Source organism: Zophobas morio, unplaced genomic scaffold, assembly GCF_036711695.1.
Source record: "Zophobas morio isolate AGI-343-1 ecotype UQ-CSIRO unplaced genomic scaffold, CSIRO_AGI_Zmor_V1 ptg000074l, whole genome shotgun sequence".
Taxonomy (NCBI): domain Eukaryota; kingdom Metazoa; phylum Arthropoda; class Insecta; order Coleoptera; family Tenebrionidae; genus Zophobas; species Zophobas morio.
The window spans coordinates 857,087-876,750 of record NW_026972179.1 but is presented as its reverse complement, the minus strand read 5'-3'; the positions used below and the strand labels follow the sequence as shown (position 1 = coordinate 876,750).

Below are 19,664 nucleotides of genomic sequence, written 5' to 3'. Positions count from 1 at the left end.
CCCGAGAAGGTTTTACATTTTTAAAAGATTGGTGGGACCCCTGAGAAGGTTTCACATTAAAAAATAAAAACACTTGGCACCCCCGAGAAGGTTTTACATTTTAAATGTAGAAAGTTGGGACCACTGAGAAGGTTTCACATTCTTAAAAAAGACATTTGGGGCCCCCGAGAAGGATTTACATTAAAAAAAAAAACAGTTGGAATCCCCGAGAAGGTTTCACATTCTTGAAAATAAAAACACATTTGGCGCCCCCAATCGAGAAATCGAAACGTCTGAAAATGGAATAATTTATAGACCCTTGAAATATTGTTGTGCGAGTGGAGAAAATGCAGTTGGTAACGCAAAAAATTCCCCAGGTTTAGAACCAAATTTTGTCAGCAGAGAGTTAACTAATAAATACTCCTACTAAATAAGATTTTATTGATTAAATTTATATTTTATTAATATTTATATTTATCTAATCAACACATTTTTGGATTTTATTCAAATTAAAAATCCAAATTTTGTGTATAAACTACAAACTTTAAATCCAACATAAAACCGTTTTAAATTTCGCGGTCTGTCAAATGGGGTCAGTAGGTTTTTTGTTTTTGTTAAGTTTACGTCGGGTTTGCTCCACGGTGGCGATATTACGTGTTTTCTAGGGGCTATAGAATAATTGAAAAACCGAGAAATCAAAAAATTTAAAAATTCCGAAATTGAAATGTTGAAAATTGGGAACTCGAAAACTTGAAACGTCGAAAAGTAGAAACATTTTAAAAATAGAAAAACTTTGGCATCGAATCAAAAAATCGTGAAATGAAAAATTAAAATACTGAAAAATTGAGAAATCGAAGCGTCTAAAAATTGAAAAATTCCAAAACTAAAATAAGGAAAAATTGGGAATTCGAAAAATTCGACTAATCGCAACATTCAAAAATTAGAAAATCGGAAAAAAAGTTGAGGAATTGAAAAGTCGAAAATTTTTTAAAATCGAAAATCTTAATCGAATCAAAACATTTGAAAATTTTGGAAACGTCAAAAGTTGAAAAACGAAAAATTGAGGAATAAAAATACTCAATAAAAAATTGATATCGAAGGTTGGAAATTTTAAAAATTGAAAAATTAAGATTATCCAAAAATTGAAAAAACGAGAAATCGAAACATCATCAAATCGAAAATTTGACAAATTGAAAAATCGGAAAGTAAAAAATTCTAAAAATTGAATAATCGAAATATTGAAAAAGCCCGAAACTGAAATATCGTAAAATTCAAAAATCGAAGAAAAACTGAAGACTGGAGAAATTGAAAAACTGAAACATCGAGAAACGAAAAATTGCGAAATCGAAATACGGAAGCTGAATTAAATATTTGATTGCAATTAAATTTTTAATCCGGCACCACGTGATCGACTCTACGCCAATCACAAGTCGTTAAAAGCCTCATTAACGTGATTAACTTAATCTCAATTAAAATATTCTATAAATTGGCCCTTAAAATAAAAAGAAAATCGACAAATCTAAAAACAGAAAAATTGAACAATCGAAAATCAAAAATTGAGGAATCTAAATATTAAAGAACCGAAAAATAGAAAAACTGAAAAATCCAGAAATTGAAGAGTCGAAAAAACAAAAAGTCGATTTATAGAAAATTGGGAAATCAAAAATTGAAAATTTAGAAACGTCAAAAATAGAAAATTAGAAAAATTGAGAATTCGAAAAATTGACATATCAACAATTTTGATTTTTTTCCCAAAAATCTCGATTTCTAAGGTTTCACATTAAAAAAAAAACCATTTGAAGGTTTTAAATTTTTAAAAAAGACAGTTGAGACCCGTGAGAAGATTTTACATTCTTAAAAAAAAGACATTTGGCACCCCCAATCGATAAATCGAAACGTCTGAAAATGGAATAATTGAAAAATCGAAAAATCGAGAAATCAAAAAATTGAAAAATTCTAAAATTGAAATGTTGAACATTGAGAACTCGAAAACTTGAAACATCGAAAAATAGAAACATTTTAAAAACAGAAAAACTTTGGTGTCAAAATATCGTAAAAGTGAAAAATTAAAATACTGAAAAATTGAGAAATCGAAACGTCTAAAAATTGAAAAATTCCAAAACTAAAATAAAGAAAAATTGGGAATTCGAAAAATTGAAAAATCGCAACATTCAAAAATTAGAAAATCGGAAAATTTTAAAAATTGAAAATCCTAACTGTCAAGAAATCGAATCAAAAAATTGAAAAATTAAAATACAGAAAAATTGAATCGAGAAATTGCAGAATGGAAAAATCGAAAAGTCGAAAAACCAAAACATCGATTAATAGAGAAATTGAGAAATCAAAAAATTGAAAATTTGGAAACGTCAAAAGTTGTAAAACGAAAAATTGAGGAATAAAAGTACTCAAATATTGAAAAATTTATATCGAAAGAAAAATTCAAAAATCGAAGAAAAACTGAAGACTGGAAAAATTGAAAAATCGAAAAGTCGAAAAACCAAAAAATTCATTAATAGAGAAATTGAAAATTTAGAAACATCGAGAAATGAAAAATCGGGAAATTGAAAAATTCCAAACCTGATATGAGGAAACATCGAGAAATCGAAGAATTGAAAAATCTGAACATCGAAAATTGAAAATGAATAACCGAAAAGTTGAACAATTGAAAAAATTGAAAAACTGAAACATCGAGAAACGAAAAATTGCGAAATCGCGACATTCAAAAATGAGAAAATAGGAAAATTAAAAAACCCAGAAATTGGAAAATTCCCAAAATTGAAGTATTGAAAAGTTGAGGAATCGAAAAGTAGAAATATTTTAAAAATCGAAAATCCTAACTCAAGAAATCGCACCAATAAACTGAAAAATTAAAAAACAGAAAAATTGAATCGAGAAATTGAAGAATGGAACAATCGAAAAGTCGAAAAACCAAAACATGGATTAATAGAGAAATTGAGAAATCAAAAAATTGAAAAATTGATATCGAAAATTGGAAATTTTAAAAATTGAAAAATCAAGGTTATCCAAAAATTGAAAAAACGAGAAATCGAAACATCATCAAATCGAAAATTTGACAAATTGAACAAAAATCGGAAAGTAAAAAATTCGAAAAAATGAATAGTCAAAATATTGAAAAATCCCGAAACTGAAATATCGAAAAATTCGAAAATTGAAGAAAAACTGAAGACTGGAAACACTGAAAAATCGAGAAATCGAAAAGTCGAAAAACCAAAACATCGATTAATAGAGAAATTGAGAAATCAAAAAATTGAAAAATTGATATCGAAAGTTGGAGATTTTAAAAATTGACAAGTCAAGGTTATTCAAAAATTGAAAAAACGAGAAATCGAAACATCATCAAATCGAAAATTTGACAAATTCAAAAATCGAAAAACTGAAGACTGGAAAAACTGAAAAATCAAAAAATTGATTAATAGAGAAATTGAAAATTTAGAAACATGGAGAAATCGAAGAATTGAAAAAACTGAAACATCGAGAAACGAAAAATTGCCAAATCGAAATACGGAAGCTGAATTAAATATTTGATTGCAAATAAATTTTTAATCCGGCACCACGTGATCGACGCAACGCCAATCAGAAGTCGTTAAAAGCCTCATTAAATGCGTGATTAACTTAATCTCAATTAAAATATTCTATAAGCTGACCCTTAAAATAAAAAAAAAATTCATAAATCTAAAAACCGAAAAATTGAAGAATCGAATAATGAATAATTTTAAAAATTAAAAAACTGGAAAAGGTAAAATTTAAAAATTCGAAAAATTGAAATAGAAATATCGAAGAACTGAGAAATCAAGAAATCAAAAACTGAAATTATCGAAAAATTAAAAATCGGAAAGTCGAAAAATTGAGGAATCTAAATATGTATTAAAGAATCGAAAAATAGAAAAACTGAAAAATCCAGAAATCGAAAAGTGGAAAAAACAAATCGATTACAGTATTGTCCGGTTATAATGAACCCGCTTGTAATGAACTTCCGGCTATAGTGTACTGTATTTCAAGTAACGAAATTTTTTCCATATATCTAATGTATTTTTTTTCGGTTATAATGAACCACTGAATCCGCTTGTAATGAACTTTCGGATAAAATGAACTAAATATTATTCAAAATAAAGTGCAGTTTTCCGTTTATAATGAACTTTTCGGGGATTCCCTGATTTACGCGCTACGCATTTCCCCACCAACTTGCTTTCTGTGCCAGTCGATTCTTGGTCACTGTGTCGAAGTAGCGCTACATAAGTACTTACTTGTGTAATAACATTGTTCGAAATGGAAAAACAAAAACGTAAAGCTCTAACCTTAAAGGACAAGTATGATATTATACAAAAAATACAAAGTGGTGTTAAACAACGCGATGTTAGCCAGGAAATGAACTTGATAAAATCCACTGTTTCTATGATATGGAAGCAAAGAGAAGCCATTTTATCAGCGTATGGTCAGGGAAATTCTACGTGTAAAAAAATGAGAAAATCAAAGCACCATGAAATGGATCAAGGGCTTCTTAAGTGGTTTACACAAAAAAGACAAGAAAACGTTCCTGTAAGTGGTATTATTCTACAAGAAAAAGCTAATGAAATGGGTAGTAAAATCGAAAACAAAGACTTCAAGTGTTCTAAAAGTTGGATTGAACGTTTTAAAAGAAGACATAATATCCGAACAGGAAAAATTGTGGGTGAGTCTGCAGCAGTAGATTTGAATGTTGTTAATGACTGGTTAACTAATGTTTGGCCTCATATTCGGAAAAACTATGACAGTGAAGACATTTTTAACGCTGATGAGACAGGGCTCTTTTATCAAATGACTCCTGATAAGACTTTAAAATTTGTGGGAGAAAGTTGTGCTGGAGGAAAGTTATCTAAATTGAGGATTACAGTTTTAGTAGCTGCCAATATGTCTGGAACAGAAAAAAGGAAATTGTTGGTTATAGGCAAATCTGCCAATCCTAGATGTTTCAAAAATAAACAATTGCCCGTAAAATACAAATCAAACCGTAACGCGTGGATGACCTCTGAAATTTTCACAAATGAACTGCTTGAATGGGATGAACAATTAAAACAAAAAAATAGGAAAATTGTACTTTTAGTTGATAACTGTACAGCTCACCCTGAGATTAAACTAAACCAAATTAAATTAGTTTTTATGCCACCGAATACGAGTTCAAAATTACAACCGATGGATCAAGGTGTAATTCATTCATTAAAGAGCCATTATAGGAAAATTTTACTCGCGCAGATGATAGAGGCTATGGACAACGGAAAAACATTTTCAGTTAGCATTTTAGATGCTGTAAATTTTATTCACATGGCTTGGCAAAAGGTTAGCAAAGATACAATAGCAAACTGTTTCAAGCATGGAGGATTTTCTGAAAAAAGTGCTGAATTTGATGCAGACGATGAGCTTCCCCTAACAGAATGGTTAAAAAAACATGAAGATGATCCTGGACTTATTTTCACAGATGTGGATAATGCAATTGAAATTGCAGTGCAAGAGAAAATCGGGGAATTTAATTTTGAAGAATATGTGGAAATTGATAACGACATAACGGTAACAGAAAGACTAACTGACGAGCAGATTATAGAATCAGTGACATCAGTCATGGCAACAAGTGACGAGGCCGAGGGTGAGGAAAATGAGTCTGATGAAGATGTTGATGTTTATGTTCCTTCTCTTAATGAAATGGCGCAAAAAATGGCAGAGACTCGCAACTTTTTAGAATCGCGCACTGTTCCGGAGCCTATATGGAACAGCTTTTGCAACCTCGAACGCTATATTAGTGACATTCACTTTTCTAATAGATATGTACAGACAAAAATAACTGATTTTGTCAAGTAGACTTGTGTTTATGTGACGTCTTGTTATATGTAATTACATAAATAGCTATGTTTTTTTTTATTTTTAGTTTATAAACCAAGAAATATTTTTTGAATTGTTCCCAACGTAGAATTGAAGTAAATTGAATTTAAACAAACGCAGTTTTTATTTTTCCGTTAATAGTGAACTTCGGATATAATGAACTAGTTTTGTTACATTTTTTGAGTTCATTATAACCGGACGCTACTGTAATACAAAATTGAGAAATCAAAAATTGAAAATTTAGAAACGTCAAAAATAGAAAATTAGAAGAATTGAGAAATCGAAAAATTGACATATCTACAATTTTTATTTTTTTTTCCAAAAATCTCGATTTCTAAGGTTTCACATAAAAAAAAAAGCCTTTGGGGTCCCCCAGAAGGTTTTACATTTTTAAAAAAGACAGTTGAGACCCCTGACAAGGTTTCATATTCTTATAATTAAAAAGACATTTTAGCGCCTCCAATCGAGAAATCGAAACGTCTAAAAATGGAATAATGGAATAATTGAAAAATCGAAAAACCGAGATCTCAAAAAATTGAAAAATTCCAAAATTGAAGTGTTGAAAATTGAGAACTCGAAAACTCGAAATATCGAAAAGTAGAAACATTTTAAAAATAGAAAAACTAAGGTGTCAAAACATCGAATCACAAAAAATCGTAAAAGTGAAAAATTAAAATACTGAAAAATTGAGAAATCGAAACGTCTAAAAATTGAAAAATTCTAAAACTAAAATAAGGAAAAATTGGGAATTCGAAAAATTGAAAAATAGCAACATTCATAAATTAGAAAATCGGAAAATTAAAAAACCCAGAAATTGAAAAATTCCCAAAATTGAAATCTTGAAAAGTTGAGGAATCGAAAAGTCGAAAAATTTTAAAAATCGAAAATCCTAACTAAAACTAAAAAATTCGAAAAAATCAAAAATCGAAGACTGGAAAAACTGAAAAATCGAAAAATCGAAAAGTCGAAAAACCAAAAAATTGGTTAATAGAAAAATTGGAAATTTAGTAACATCGAGAATTGAAAAATCGAGAAATTGAAAAATTCCAAAATTGGTATGAGGAAACATCGAGAAATCGAAGAATTGAAAAATCTAAATATCGAAAATTTGGAAAATGGAATAACCGAAAAGTTGAATAATTGAAAAAATTGAAAAACTGAAACATCGAAAAACAAAAAATTGCGAAATCGAAATACGGAAGCTGAATTAAACTGGAAAATGTAAAATTTAAAAATTCGAAAAACTGAATTAGAAAAATCGAAGAACCGAGAAATCAAGAAATCAAAAAAAAAAAGAACCCCAAATCTGAAATTATCGAAAAATTTAAAAAATCGAAAAACTGAAAAATCAAGAAATCGAAGAGTCGAAAAAACAAAAAATCGATTAATAGAAAATTGGTAAATCAAAAATTAAAAATTTAGAAACGTCAAAAATAGAAAATTAGAAAAATTGACATCTACAATTGTGACTTTTTTCCAAAAATCTCGATTTCTAAGGTTTCACATAAAAAAAAACATTTGGTGCCCCCGAGAAGGTTTTACATTTTAAAAAAGTCAGTTGGGAGCCTTGAGAAGAAAAAATAAAAAAGTCAATTTTGGTCGTGAATTTTTTTAAACGCATTTTTTAACGTTTCACCCCATTTTTAAGTTGTGGATTTCTAAAGATTTTGATTAGAAACCGCTGACTGAGATTTTCATAAAAAAAATAAAAAAAAAAACACCAACGTCAAAATCCGTGTTGAGTTTTCACCCTAGACATCCAGATTTTTGGGGGAAAAAAACGAAAATTGTGTAACGTTTTACAATTTAACTTTGAAATTATATTGTGAAACCGAATGCTGTGATATCGTGCAAATATTTTAAGATTATTTGAAACATGGCAAATCGTTAGTCTTACATTTTTGCCGAAACTTTGTCACCCCCTTTCATCTTCTTCGGGGTGGAGTCTCAAAAAAATCTGAAGCACGTGTTTCATTGTTTGTGTTAAAGAGTATTTTAATACTAAATTCCACGTCAAAAATTTACAGTGGAAATATTTTTCCCATGCAAACTTAGCCACACCCCTAATAATAATCTTAAGGGTTGAATCTCGAAAAATGCTGAAATGCGTGTTTCACTATTTGTGTGAAGAACACTAATACCAAGTTTCACGTAAAAATTTAAATTTGGACTAGAAATATTGGTCTTATACAAATTTTAGCATCCCTTTACACCCCCTTAGGGGATGAATTTCGGGAATTCCCTTCGTAAACGATGCCTCCAGTATGATAGGTCAGTCGGGATATTTCCTTTTATATAATATACTGGGTGTCTGGAAAATGGGACAAATAGTAAAAAAAAATTCTTCTCACATTTTGGTGGAGTTACAATGATTCTATATGTCATTGGCCAAAATCAGTCTTATCTTAGCAGCTACTAGCCCCGCCCACCCCCCACCCCCTCTCGTTTTTTAGAGGGTATGCCATCTGCCAAAATCAGTTTTATCTTAGCAAATACTGATGACGTAGGGGTTGCGGGAATGTTAATTACGCCATTATAGAGGTTAACAGTTATCACATTTGTACTTCAAAAGCAAAGGAAGTTCTGTCGAAATAACCTTCCACAATTATACCCATACAACATCTGTACAGGGTCTCACTTTGTAAATTTCCCGGTGGCCCTCCATGTCCGCAATCCGACACTGATGGGGTGGAAAATTTGTACAGTTTCGGCCACAAAATCTTGGGCAGTTCTGTTATTCCAGTGACGTTAGCTCTAAAACAGGCTTTACGTAGTTATAACCTCAAATTTGCCATGTTTGTCATTTTGACATAGACTGGAACGTGGATGATGACGTATGTCAAAATTTATTTTTTAAGTGACAGAAAAATAGTGCCCAAGATTTTCTGGCCGAAACTGTACTTCTGTGTCTATACTTCTTGAAAACAAAGTTAGACAATTGGAAACGTCACAATTACAGGTTTAAATTGAGAAACTTTGAGCAGGCCATGCAAATCTAGTAATTTGGTTGGCAACCATTTTCGTATACGCAAAAATCCCTAATGAAAAGTGACATTTATCTTATTGGGTTTAAAAAATCTTACAAAATAATGAAAAGGAAAATAATTATTGATGTAATTTTTGTTGTATTTCAGGCGTTGAAGAAAGACCTCGCCCAGTCCCGAGACGAAACAAAAGAAACTGCCATGGACAAGATCCACCGAGAGAACGTGCGCCAAGGCCGAGACAAATACAAAACCCTCCGCGAGATACGTAAAGGCAACACTAAGCGTCGCGTGGACCAATTCGAAAACATGTAAATCAGTCAATTTCTCAACTAAAATAAGTTTGCTAAATCAAAATTCCACAATTAATTATTATTAAACAACCTTTCAATGCTCAATCCGAGAGATCATGTTATTAAATTTAAGTTTGGTTTACTTACATTTAAGTCCCTCTGTAAGATAAGAAGTGCTCATTTAAGTGGCCTTAGAATTTTGAAATCTTAGTTCCAATATTTTCAAAGTCTTGTTTATTTTGTCTGTTGAAAGTAATTTTTGTTAGTAGAAATGTGATATGATATATATATAATGAACGAAAAATCAGATCTGTTAATGTTCGCGACTATTCATTTCATTTGTTATTTACAACTTCTAACATTGCTTAAACGCATTCCAAGTAATGGTAGTTATCTTCTAATTTTAGTGCCATTTGGTTAACGGGCTACACAAAACTATTAATCTTTTTAAATAAGTTGGAATATCCGAATTGATCCCTTTTGATACTACCGTGATTGTAAAACATCGTGCACGTTTTATTGGCCTGGTGCTTCCTTATTGTGTATATAAAAGTTATACAATTCGTTTTTCTACTTACTGTATTTTTTTTTTTATCGAGGTTATTAAAAGAAGGTTTTACATATTTTTTCTACAATACTTATCTTTGCGCTTGCATATCATGGTGTAACGCGAAATGTGTACATAACGTTTATTTTAAAAACCAAGATGCCTTTATAGATAGGTTTGGATGATATTTACACTGTAGTATTCGTCGGTAATCGAGTGGGCAAGGAAAGTAACTAGGAACGAACGTAATTAATCCATATTTAAAAGGAAACAGTTTCTTTTAATTAATTAATTATTTAAGTCAACCAATCAAAATTCGCAAATGTTAAAAGCTGTTTGCCGTTGGTTTTATTTTACATTTATCTATATTTATCCTAAAATCACTTGTATATTGTACATCTTGAACTACACTCGTAGTTTTTTTAACATTTGTATTCTTCTTAGTTTGAGTTATGTACTATTAGAATAATTAATAAAGATTATTTGGAAATGATATTTATTTCATTCCTCTACAACATCCCAAAGGACAAAAAAACACCCTCAACGTGATGACTTTATTAATCAGACTAACACAAACCTTAAACTTTCAACATATCAGCCAAATCCCCGCACACCATCAACTCCTTGACAATGTCCACACCACCGATCAGCTCCCCCTTGATGTAAAGCTGGGGGTACGTCGGCCAGTCCGAGTAAGTCTTCAACCCTTGACGCACCTCGTCGTCCGTCAATATATCAAAAGTGTCGTACGTCGCACTGAAACAAACCCACTAAACCAACGAACAACCAAACCTAAAACTTACTCCAAACCCTCCAAATAACCTATCAATTTACCACTAAACCCACACTTCGGGGCGAGCCGATCCCCCTTCATAAAAACCATAACAGGAGACCTATTTATGAGCGCTTTGAGACGCTCTTCAAGCGGTACTTTCGGAATGAATTTTTTCACTGTTTCGGCGATTTTAGAGGGGTCCACTCCGTTCACCCGGTCAAGCAACGCGTTCCACCGGAACAGCAGGACCGTGGGTACGGCTGTGATTGTGTACTTGGCGGCCACCGCGTCGAGGTTTTCGGCTTGGCATGTGTAGAAGTGCACATTGGAATATTCGGGGCGCTTGGACATGGCGTGGAGGAAGTCGTCGACTTGGCCGCACTGTTCGGCCCAGTCGGCGGCGAAGTGGACTACGCTTAGGTCTGAGCTTCTGCAAATGGGGGCTGCAAGGGCTGACTTTAGAAAAGCGATACTTACTTGATTGCGTCGTTAAATTCCGCGGTACTGGATAGTGAAGTCGGCATTTTTGTTCTTTTGTGGAATCTGGGTCTTAAAATGGTGCAATTAACGAATTTTTGGTAACTTTTGACGGGTTTTAAGCTGCAGGTTATGCGAATGACAGATCGCGGTTAGCTTGTCTTTGGGTTTGTGTTACCAACGTTAATTTGATTGTTAGTGGATTCAGGGCTGCCAACCTTACTGGTATGTGAAATTTTGTATTAGTTTTTGAGTTATTTTTGGATTGTAGACGGTTTTTATGTTGTGTTTTATGATTTGTAGCGGGTTTTGTTTATGTTGAGCTGAATTGTGGTGTCGTTTGTAGTCAACGTATTAAAAGTGAGGTTATGTCCAAGTGCTTTTTATTATTGTTTTTTTTTTTGTTATTTTAATTGAAAAACTGATTTCGTTCGTCTAGAAATCACCCAGAGTATCGGTTTTCTTTAATATTGCATGAAACAAGACAGTGTCAAAATTTTGCTAGAGTGGAAATACTATGAGAAGTACTGAGTAGAAACTGTGTTGTAGTATCACACAATAAAATATTTTCAATTCAGAAAATACTTTGAAAGTGAATTAATGGAGTTTAAACAAGTAAATATAATTTTGTTTTTAAACTACTTTTAAAAATTCTCGAGGATCCGTGGAGTTCTTTATTGGGAAACAATTTTACAGAATCTTAGGGGCTCCTAGCGTCTTTTTTTTTAAATATGCGATGTTTCGTTTTTGAAGGAGAAATAAATTAAAATGTCGAATATATGGAAATGGTGAACAATGTAAGGTCTAAAAACTCGCAAAATTTTGAAAAATCGAGCAAACAAAAAATCAAAAAATTAATAAATCGATTAATCGAAAAATTGAGGAATCGAGAAATTGAAAAATCCAAAAGAAACGCCAAAATTGAAAAATTTAAATCGAAAGGTTTAAATATGTATATAATTCCCAAAACTGAAACGTTGGAAAATTGGAAAATGGAAAAGTCAAAAAGATGAATTATCGAAAAACAGAAATCCAGAAGTGGAAATCGAAAAATGGGAAAAATTGCGAAATGGAAATATCGATAAATCAAGAAGTCGAAAAATCGAAAAATTGAAACAATAAAAATGTGAAAAATCTAAAATTTATAAATTCAAAAATTTACAAAATCGGGAAATCAAATTGAAAAATCGAAAAACGTAACGTTTAAAAAAATCGCTAAATTAAAAAAAAAAAAGTCGAAAAATCTAAAATTCGAAATACATATCGAAAAAGCTCAAAATTGGAAAATTCCAAAACTTGAACATCGAAAATTTGAAAATCGAAAAGTTGAGAAATCGAGAAATTGGAAAGACGAAAAATAGAAAAGTGGAAAAATTAAAAAATCCATTAATAATAAAGTTTAGAAACGTTGAAAATTGGAAAATCGAAAAATCGAAAAACTGAATTATCGAAAAATTGGCATATCGAAATAGCTAAAGATCGAAAAATGGGAAAATTCAAAATTGAAAAATTCAAACTTAAAAACCCGTTAAGTGGAAAAAATCGAAATTCGAAAAACTGAAAAATAATTCCGAAAAATTGAAAAATCGAAAAATGAGAAGGCAAAAAATCGGCAGACTGACTGAAAATTTACAAAATCGAGAAATCAAAACATCAACGAATGGAAAATTTGAAAAATCGAAAAATGTAAAAAATCAAAAAACAAAGTCGAAAAATTGAGCAAACAAAAAATCAATAAATTAAAAAATCGATTAATCGAAAAATTGAGAAATCGAGAAATTAAAAAATCCAAAAGAAACGCCAAAATTGAAAAATTGAAATCGAAAAGTTTAAAGATGTACATAATTCCCAAAACTGAAACTTTGAAAAATTGGAAAATGGAAAAGTCAAATAGATGAATTATCGAAAAACAGAAATCCAGAAATGGAAATCTAAAAATAGGAAAAACGCGAAATCGAAATATCGATAAATCGCGAAGTCGAAAAATTGAAAAATTGAAATATTGAAAAACTGAGAAATTGAAACAACAAAAAAGTGAAAAATCTAAAATTTATAAATTCAAAAATTTACAAAATCGGGAAATCAAAAAATTGAAAAATCGAAAAACGTAAGGTTTAAAAAATCGCAAAATTTTCAAAAAAAAAGTCGAAAAATCTAAAAATCGAAATACATATCGAAAAAGCCCAAAATTGGAAAATTCCAAAACTTGAACATTGAAAATTTGAAAAGCGAAAAGTTGAGAAATCGAGAAATTGGAACGAAAAATAGAAAAGTCGAAAAATTAATAATAAAATTTGAAACGAATTGGAAAATTGAAAAATCGAAAGGATGAACTATCGAAAAACTGAGAAATCGAGAAACCGAAATCAAAAAATTGAAAAATCTGAACATTGAAAAACTGAAAAATTAATTCCGAAAAATTGAAAAATCGAAAAATCTGTAAATGAGAAGGCAAAAAACAGAAAGACTGAGAAATTGAAACAACAAAAAAGTGAAAAATCTAAAATTTATAAATTCAAAAATTTACAAAATCGGGAAATCAAATTGAAAAAGCGAAAAATGTAAGGTTTAAAAAATCGCAAAATTTTCAAAGAAAAAGTAAAAAGTCGAAAAATCTAAAAATCGAAATACATATCGAAAAAACCCAAAATTGGAAAATTCCAAAACTTGAACATTGAAAATTTGAAAATCGAAAAGTTGAGAAATCGAGAAATTGGAAAGACGAAAAATAGAAAAGTCGAAAAATTAATAATAAAATTTAAAACGAATTGGAAAATTGAAAAATCGAAAAGATGAACTATCGAAAAACTGAGAAATCGAGAAATCGAAATCAAAAAACTGAAAAATCTGAACATTGAAAAACTGAAAAATTGAAAATTCCAAAAATTACTTCCGAAAAATTGAAAAATCGAAAAATTAATTCTGTGAAATTGAAACAACAAAAAAGTGAAAAATTAAAATTTATAAATTCGAAAATTTACAAAATCGTGAAATCAAAAAATTGAACAATCGAAAAATGTAAGGTTTAAAAAATCATAAGATTTTCAAAAATAAGTAAAAAGTCGAAAAATCTAAAAATTTAAAGATCGAAATACATATCGAAAAAGCCCAAAATTGGAAAATCCCAAAACTTGAACATTTGAAAATCGAAAAGTTGAGAAATCGAGAAATCGGAAAGACGAAAAATAGAAAAGTCGAAAAATTGAAAAATCCATTAGACAAAAACAAATCCATAATTCCCAAAACTGAAACATTGAAAATTGGAAAATCGAAAAATCGAAAAGTGAGAAGGCGAAAATCGAAAGACAGAAATTTAAACAACAAAAAAGTGAAAAATCCAAAATTTAAAAATTCGAGAAATCAAACCAACGAATCGAAAAATCAAAAAACGTAAGATTTAAAAAATCGCAAAATTTTGAAAAATCGAATAAGTACAAAATCAAAAAACAAAGTCGAAAAATCTAAAAATTAAAAAATCAAAATACATATCTGAAAGCCCCAAAATTGAAAAATTTCAAAACTGGAACACTGAAAATTTGAAAATCGATAAATTGAGAAATTGAGAAATCGGGAAAACGAAAAATCGAAAAGTCAAAAAATGAAAAAATCCATTAATCGAGAAATTGCGAAATCGAAAAATTCAAAAATTTAGAAACGCTAAAAATTGAAAAATCTAAATCGAAAAATTTAAATACATTATTCTCAAAACTAAAACGTTGAAAAATTGAAAAATGGAAAAATCAAAAAGATGAATTATCGAGAAACTGAGAAATCCAGAAATGGAAATCGAAAAATTGAAAAATCGCGAAATCGGAAAGACAAAAAATCGAAAAGCCGAAAAATTAAAAAATTCATTAATCAAGAAATTGAGAAACCGGAAACCCCAAAAATTTGAAAACGCCAAAAATGAAAAATTGGAAAATCATAAAATTTAAATAGTAAATACATAAATCCCAAAACTGAATGTTGAAAAGTTGGAAAATTGAAAAGATGAATTATCGAAAAACTGAGAAATCCGGAAACCGAAATCGAAAAATGAAAAATCGGGAAATCGTATCATCTAAAATTTAAAAATTTGGAAAATTGAAAAGTACATAATCGAAAAATCAAAAAATTGAAAAATCGAAAAATGTAAGACTTAAAAAATCGCAAAATTTTGAAAAATCGAAAAAGTAAACAATCAAAAACAGAAAGTCAAACATTCTAAAATTGTAAAAGCGAAATACATATTGAAAAATTCCAAAAAAATCACAAAGTTGAACATTGAAATTTTGAAAGTCGAAAAACTGAGAAATCGAGAAGTCGGAAAGCAAAATATCGAAAGTTGTAAAATTAAAAGATCTAATAAGAAAATTCTAGAAATTGAGAAATCGAAAAATCCAAAAATTTAGAAACCCCAAAACTTGAAAAATCGAAAAATTTAAATGCATAAACCCAAAAACCTGAAACGCTAAATAATAGAAAAATCGAAAAGATGAATTATTATCGAAAAAATGAGAAATAGAAATCGAAAAATTGAAAAATCGCGAAATCTAAACATCAAAAGATCAAGAAGTCGAAAAATCGAAAAGTTGAGAAATGGAAAACAAGGTTAAAAATCGAAAAATAGGAAAATTTTAACTTAAAAAGCCCGACAAACAAAAGCGAAAAATCGAAACATCGAAAAACTGAAAAATTAATTCCGAAAACATGAAAAACCGAAAAGTATAAAAAGAATTTTAAAAATCCAAAAATCCAAAAATTAAAATATAGAATAGAAGAAAATGTTGTAAAATGTAAGATTTAAAAACTCACTAAATTTTGAAAAATCGAGTAAGTAAAAAATCAAAAAAACAGAATGTCGAAAAATTTAAAAATTTAAAACTCGAAATCTTGAAAATTCGCAGTACTCAAAAATCCCAAAACTTTACAAAGAAATCGAAAATTGAGACATCAGAAAATTAAAAAATCGATTAATAATAATAATAGGTTTATTTAAAATTTATTTAAAGGTGAAAAATTAATTCCGAAAACTTGAAAAATTGAAAGATCGCGAAATCGAATCTTCAAAAGCTCCAGAAGTAGAAAAATCGAAAGATTGAGAAATTGAAGACTAGGTTAAAAATTTAAAAAGAGGAAAATTCAAAACTGAAAAATTAATTCCGAAAAGTTGAAAAACTGGAAAATCTAAAAACGAGAAGGCGAAAAATTGAAAGAAAATCCTTAAATCGAAAATTGAAAAATCGAAATATGCAAAAACTGAAAAATTAATTCCAAAAATTTGAAAATTCGAAAAACCTAAAAAGAATTAAAAAAATACAAAAATCCCCAAAAATTAAAATATTTAATAGAAGAAAATGTTGAAAAATGTAAGATTTAAAAACTCTCAAGATTTTGAAAAATCGAGTAAGTAAAAAAAAACAGAAAGTCAAAAATCTAACAATTTAAAAATCGAAATTTTGAAAATTCCCAGTATTCAAAAATCCCAAAACTTAAACAAAGAAATCGAAAAATTGAGAAGTCGGAAATTTAAAAAATGAATTAACAATAATAATAGGTTTCTTTAAAATTTATTTAAAAGTGAAAAATTAATTCCGAAAACTTGAAAAACCGGAGAATCTAAAAATGAGAAGGCGAAAAATCGAAAGAAAATCGTTAAATCGAAATTTGAAGAATCGAAATATCGAAAAAGAATTTTAAAAAACTAATAAAAAAATTTAAAAATCCAAAAATTAAAATATCGAATAGATGAAAATCGAGAAAAATTTAAAATTTAAAAACTCGCAAAATTTTTAAAAATCCAGTAAGTAAAAAATCAAAAAAACAAAGTCAAAAAATCTACAAATTTAAAAATCGAAATTGTGAAAATTCCCACTATTTAAAAATCCCAAAACTTAAACAATGAAATCCAAAAATTTAAAAACGCCAAAAAGTGAAAAATTGGAAAATCAAAAAATTTAAATACATAAATCCCAAAACTGAATGTTGAAAAGTAGGAAAATCGAAAAGAAATCGTAACATCGAGAGGTCGTAAGTCGAGAAGTCGAAAACTTGAAAAATCGAAATATTGGAAAACTGAAAAAACGAAAAATCTAAAAATGAGAAGGCAAAAAATCGAAAGACAGAAATCGAAAGTACAAAAAGTGAAAAATCTAAAATTTAAAAATTCCAAAAATATAAAATTTACAAAATCGGAAATTAAAAAATTTAAAAATCGAAAAATGTAGGAAACGCAACATTTTGAAAAATCGAATAAATAAAAAATCAAAGAAATAAAGTCAAAAATTCTGAAAAACAGAAATCGAAATACATCATTGAAAAATCCCAAAATTGAAAAATCCCAAAACTAAAACATTGAAAATTTGAAAATTGAAAAATTAAAAAACCGGAAAATCTAGAAACGGGAAGGCGAAAAATCGAAAGAAAACCGTCAAATCGGAAATTGAAAAATCGAAATATCCAAAAACTGAAAAATTAAAAAATGAAAGAAATTTAAAAACGAGAAGGCGAAAAATCGAAAGACTGACAAATCGAAATAACAAAAAAGTGCAAAATCTCAAATTTAAAAATTCGAAAAATTGAAAATTTAAAAACTGAAAAATCGAAAAATGTACGTTTTAAAGTCACATTTTGAAAAATCGAATAAGTAAAAAATTATATTATAATATTCATCAGCTTATTCGATTTCTCACTAAGTCAGGTTGATAAAAGTGGGTACTTTCTGAGTACATCAATCTTCCTCTTGCTTTGACGTGTTTAATAATGACCTATTGTGTTTTTACAGTAACGATGAGTGCTTCCGGGATTGTTCAATACGTGGTAGTCCGAGGCGACCTCTTGAAAGAGTTGGGTTGGCCAATCGGCGCTGTCATCGCTCAAGCCTGTCATGCTGCCACCGCAGTCACCCATTTGTTCCACGAGGACGAACACACCCAACTATACTTGAAAGACCTGGACAACATGCACAAAGTGGTGCTAGAAGCCCCAAACGAAAGCAGCTTAGTCACCTTGAAAGACAAACTCAACGAAAATAACATCAAACACAAACTGTGGATCGAGCAACCCGAAAATATACCCACGTGTCTAGTGGCCAAGCCGTACCCCAAAGACGAAATCCAGAAGTATTTCAAAAAATTCAAACTGTTTAAAAGTTGACATGTATCTATAGTAAGAATTGAATAAAAATAAAAACGCACTACGTAGTTTTAATAATTTATTACTTATAAAAAAAGATAAGTTAAATTGAATTAGTGACGCTTGTCTTTTCATTCAGTTGTACTTAATATCACATCACGGTAGCAACTTCGGTAGACGTGGCGAAGACGGAAGTAGAAAGACCACGATAATCAAAACTGAAAATACCGAAAAATTGAGAAATGAAAGTAGCTAAAAATCGAAACATGGGAAAATTAAAAATTGAAAAATCTTAACTTAAAAAAAAAACGATAAACCAAAAAGTGAAAATCGAAACATCGAAAGACTGAAAAATTAATTCTGAAAAATTGGAAAACCGGGAAACCTAAAAGACGAAAACGCGAAAAATCGAAAGAAAACCGTTAAATCAAAAATTGAAAAATCAACAAATCGAAAAATAATAAAACTGAAAAATCGAAAAATGTAACATTTAAACTCACCTTTTGAAAAATCGAATAAGTAAAAAATCAAAAAAACAGGAAGTCGAAAAATCTAAAAATTTAAAAATCGAAACACATTTGAAAAATCCCAAAACTTAAACATTGACAATTTGAAAATCGGAAACCGAGAAATCGGAAAGTTGAAAAATTAACCAATCCATTAATCGAGAAATTGAGAAATCTAAAAATCCAAAAATTTAGAAACCTCGAAAATTGAAAAATCGAAAATTTTAAAGACAGTCCCAAAACTAAAACGTTCAAAAATTGAAAAATCACGGAGTCGAGACATCAAAAGATCGAGAAATGGAAGTGGCTAAAAATCGAAAAATGAAAAAATTCAAAATTGAAAAATTTTAACCAAAAAAAACCCATAAACCCAAAAGTGAAAAATCGAAACATCAAAAAACTGAAAAATTTATTCCGAAAAATTGAAATACCGGAAATTTAAAAAATCTAAAAAATCCAAAAATTAAAATATGGAACAGAAGAAAATGTTGAAAAATGTAAGATTTAAAAACTCCCAAATTTTTGAATCGAGTAAATAAAAAATCAAAAAACAGAAAGTCGAAATCTAAAAATTTAAAATCGAAATCTTGAAAATTCCCAAAATTGAAATGTCCCAAAACTTAGACAGAGAAATCGAAAAATTGAGAAATCGAAAAATTAAAAAATCGTTTAATTGAAAAATTGAGAAATCGAAAAATCCCAAAAATTTCGAAACGCCAAAAATTGAAAAATTGAAAAATCGAAAAATTTAAAAACGAGAAGACAAAAAATCGAAAAACCGAAAAATCGAAACAACGAAAAATTGAAAGTTTACAAAATCGAGAAATCATAACATCAACGAATCGAAAAATCAAAAAATAGACAAAAAGAAAAATGAAAGATTTAAAAAATCTCTTTTGGAAAATCGAATAAGTAAAAATCAAAAAAACAAAGTCGAAAAATTTAAAAATTTAAAAATCGAAATACACATTGAAAAATCCCAAAATTGCAAAATCGTAAACATTGAAAATCGAGAAATCGGAAACACGAAAAGTCGAGAAATTGAAAAATCCATTAATTGAGAAACTTGAGAAATCGAAAAATTCAAAAATTTTGAAATCCCAAAACTGAAATGTTGAA

At 29.2% G+C, this 19,664-nt stretch overlaps 3 protein-coding genes across 6 annotated transcripts in view; 2 read left to right on the top strand and 1 right to left on the bottom strand.

Moving 5' to 3' along the window:
• Positions 1-10,167, top strand: part of LOC135143726 (moesin/ezrin/radixin homolog 1) — a 48,932-nt gene extending 38,765 nt beyond the window's left edge. For all 3 annotated transcript variants that reach the window (XM_064075642.1, XM_064075641.1, XM_064075640.1), the window contains one exon: positions 8,985-10,167. In XM_064075642.1, the coding sequence (XP_063931712.1) occupies positions 8,985-9,149 (165 nt within the window). In that variant the 3' untranslated portion in view covers positions 9,150-10,167. The remainder of the gene's footprint in view (positions 1-8,984) is intronic.
• A 47-nt stretch (positions 10,168-10,214) lies between these two features.
• Positions 10,215-11,111, bottom strand: LOC135143728 (glutaredoxin 3). The gene is made up of 3 exons (XM_064075643.1): positions 10,927-11,111; positions 10,478-10,879; positions 10,215-10,430 (listed from the first exon to the last, which is right to left on the bottom strand). Exons 1-3 carry the CDS (start codon positions 10,971-10,973, stop codon positions 10,253-10,255), a joined length of 627 nt encoding a protein of 208 aa, XP_063931713.1. The 5' UTR covers positions 10,974-11,111; the 3' UTR covers positions 10,215-10,252.
• On the top strand, positions 11,073-18,100 carry LOC135143729 (putative peptidyl-tRNA hydrolase PTRHD1). 2 transcript variants are annotated; one of them, XM_064075644.1, is made up of 2 exons: positions 11,073-11,151; positions 17,690-18,100. In XM_064075644.1, the coding sequence occupies exon 2, from the start codon at positions 17,695-17,697 to the stop codon at positions 18,058-18,060; it is 366 nt and encodes a 121-aa protein (XP_063931714.1). In that variant the 5' UTR covers positions 11,073-11,151; positions 17,690-17,694; the 3' UTR covers positions 18,061-18,100. The 2 variants fall into 2 exon arrangements, with proteins under 2 accessions (XP_063931714.1, XP_063931715.1); XM_064075645.1 differs by lacking the exon at positions 11,073-11,151 and adding an exon at positions 11,246-11,286.
• Positions 18,101-19,664: the final 1,564 nt, after the last annotated feature.

Coding starts and splice junctions, on each gene's coding strand:
- LOC135143728 (XM_064075643.1), bottom strand. CDS start 10,973: ATGCCGACTTCACTATCCAGTACCGCGGAATTTAACGACGCAATCAA. Junction 10,880..10,926: donor GAATTTAACGACGCAATCAA/GTAAGTATCGCT, acceptor CCCCATTTGCAG/AAGCTCAGACCTAAGCGTAG. Junction 10,431..10,477: donor GGTTATTTGGAGGGTTTGGA/GTAAGTTTTAGG, acceptor GGTTTGTTTCAG/TGCGACGTACGACACTTTTG.
- LOC135143729 (XM_064075644.1), top strand. CDS start 17,695: ATGAGTGCTTCCGGGATTGTTCAATACGTGGTAGTCCGAGGCGACCTC.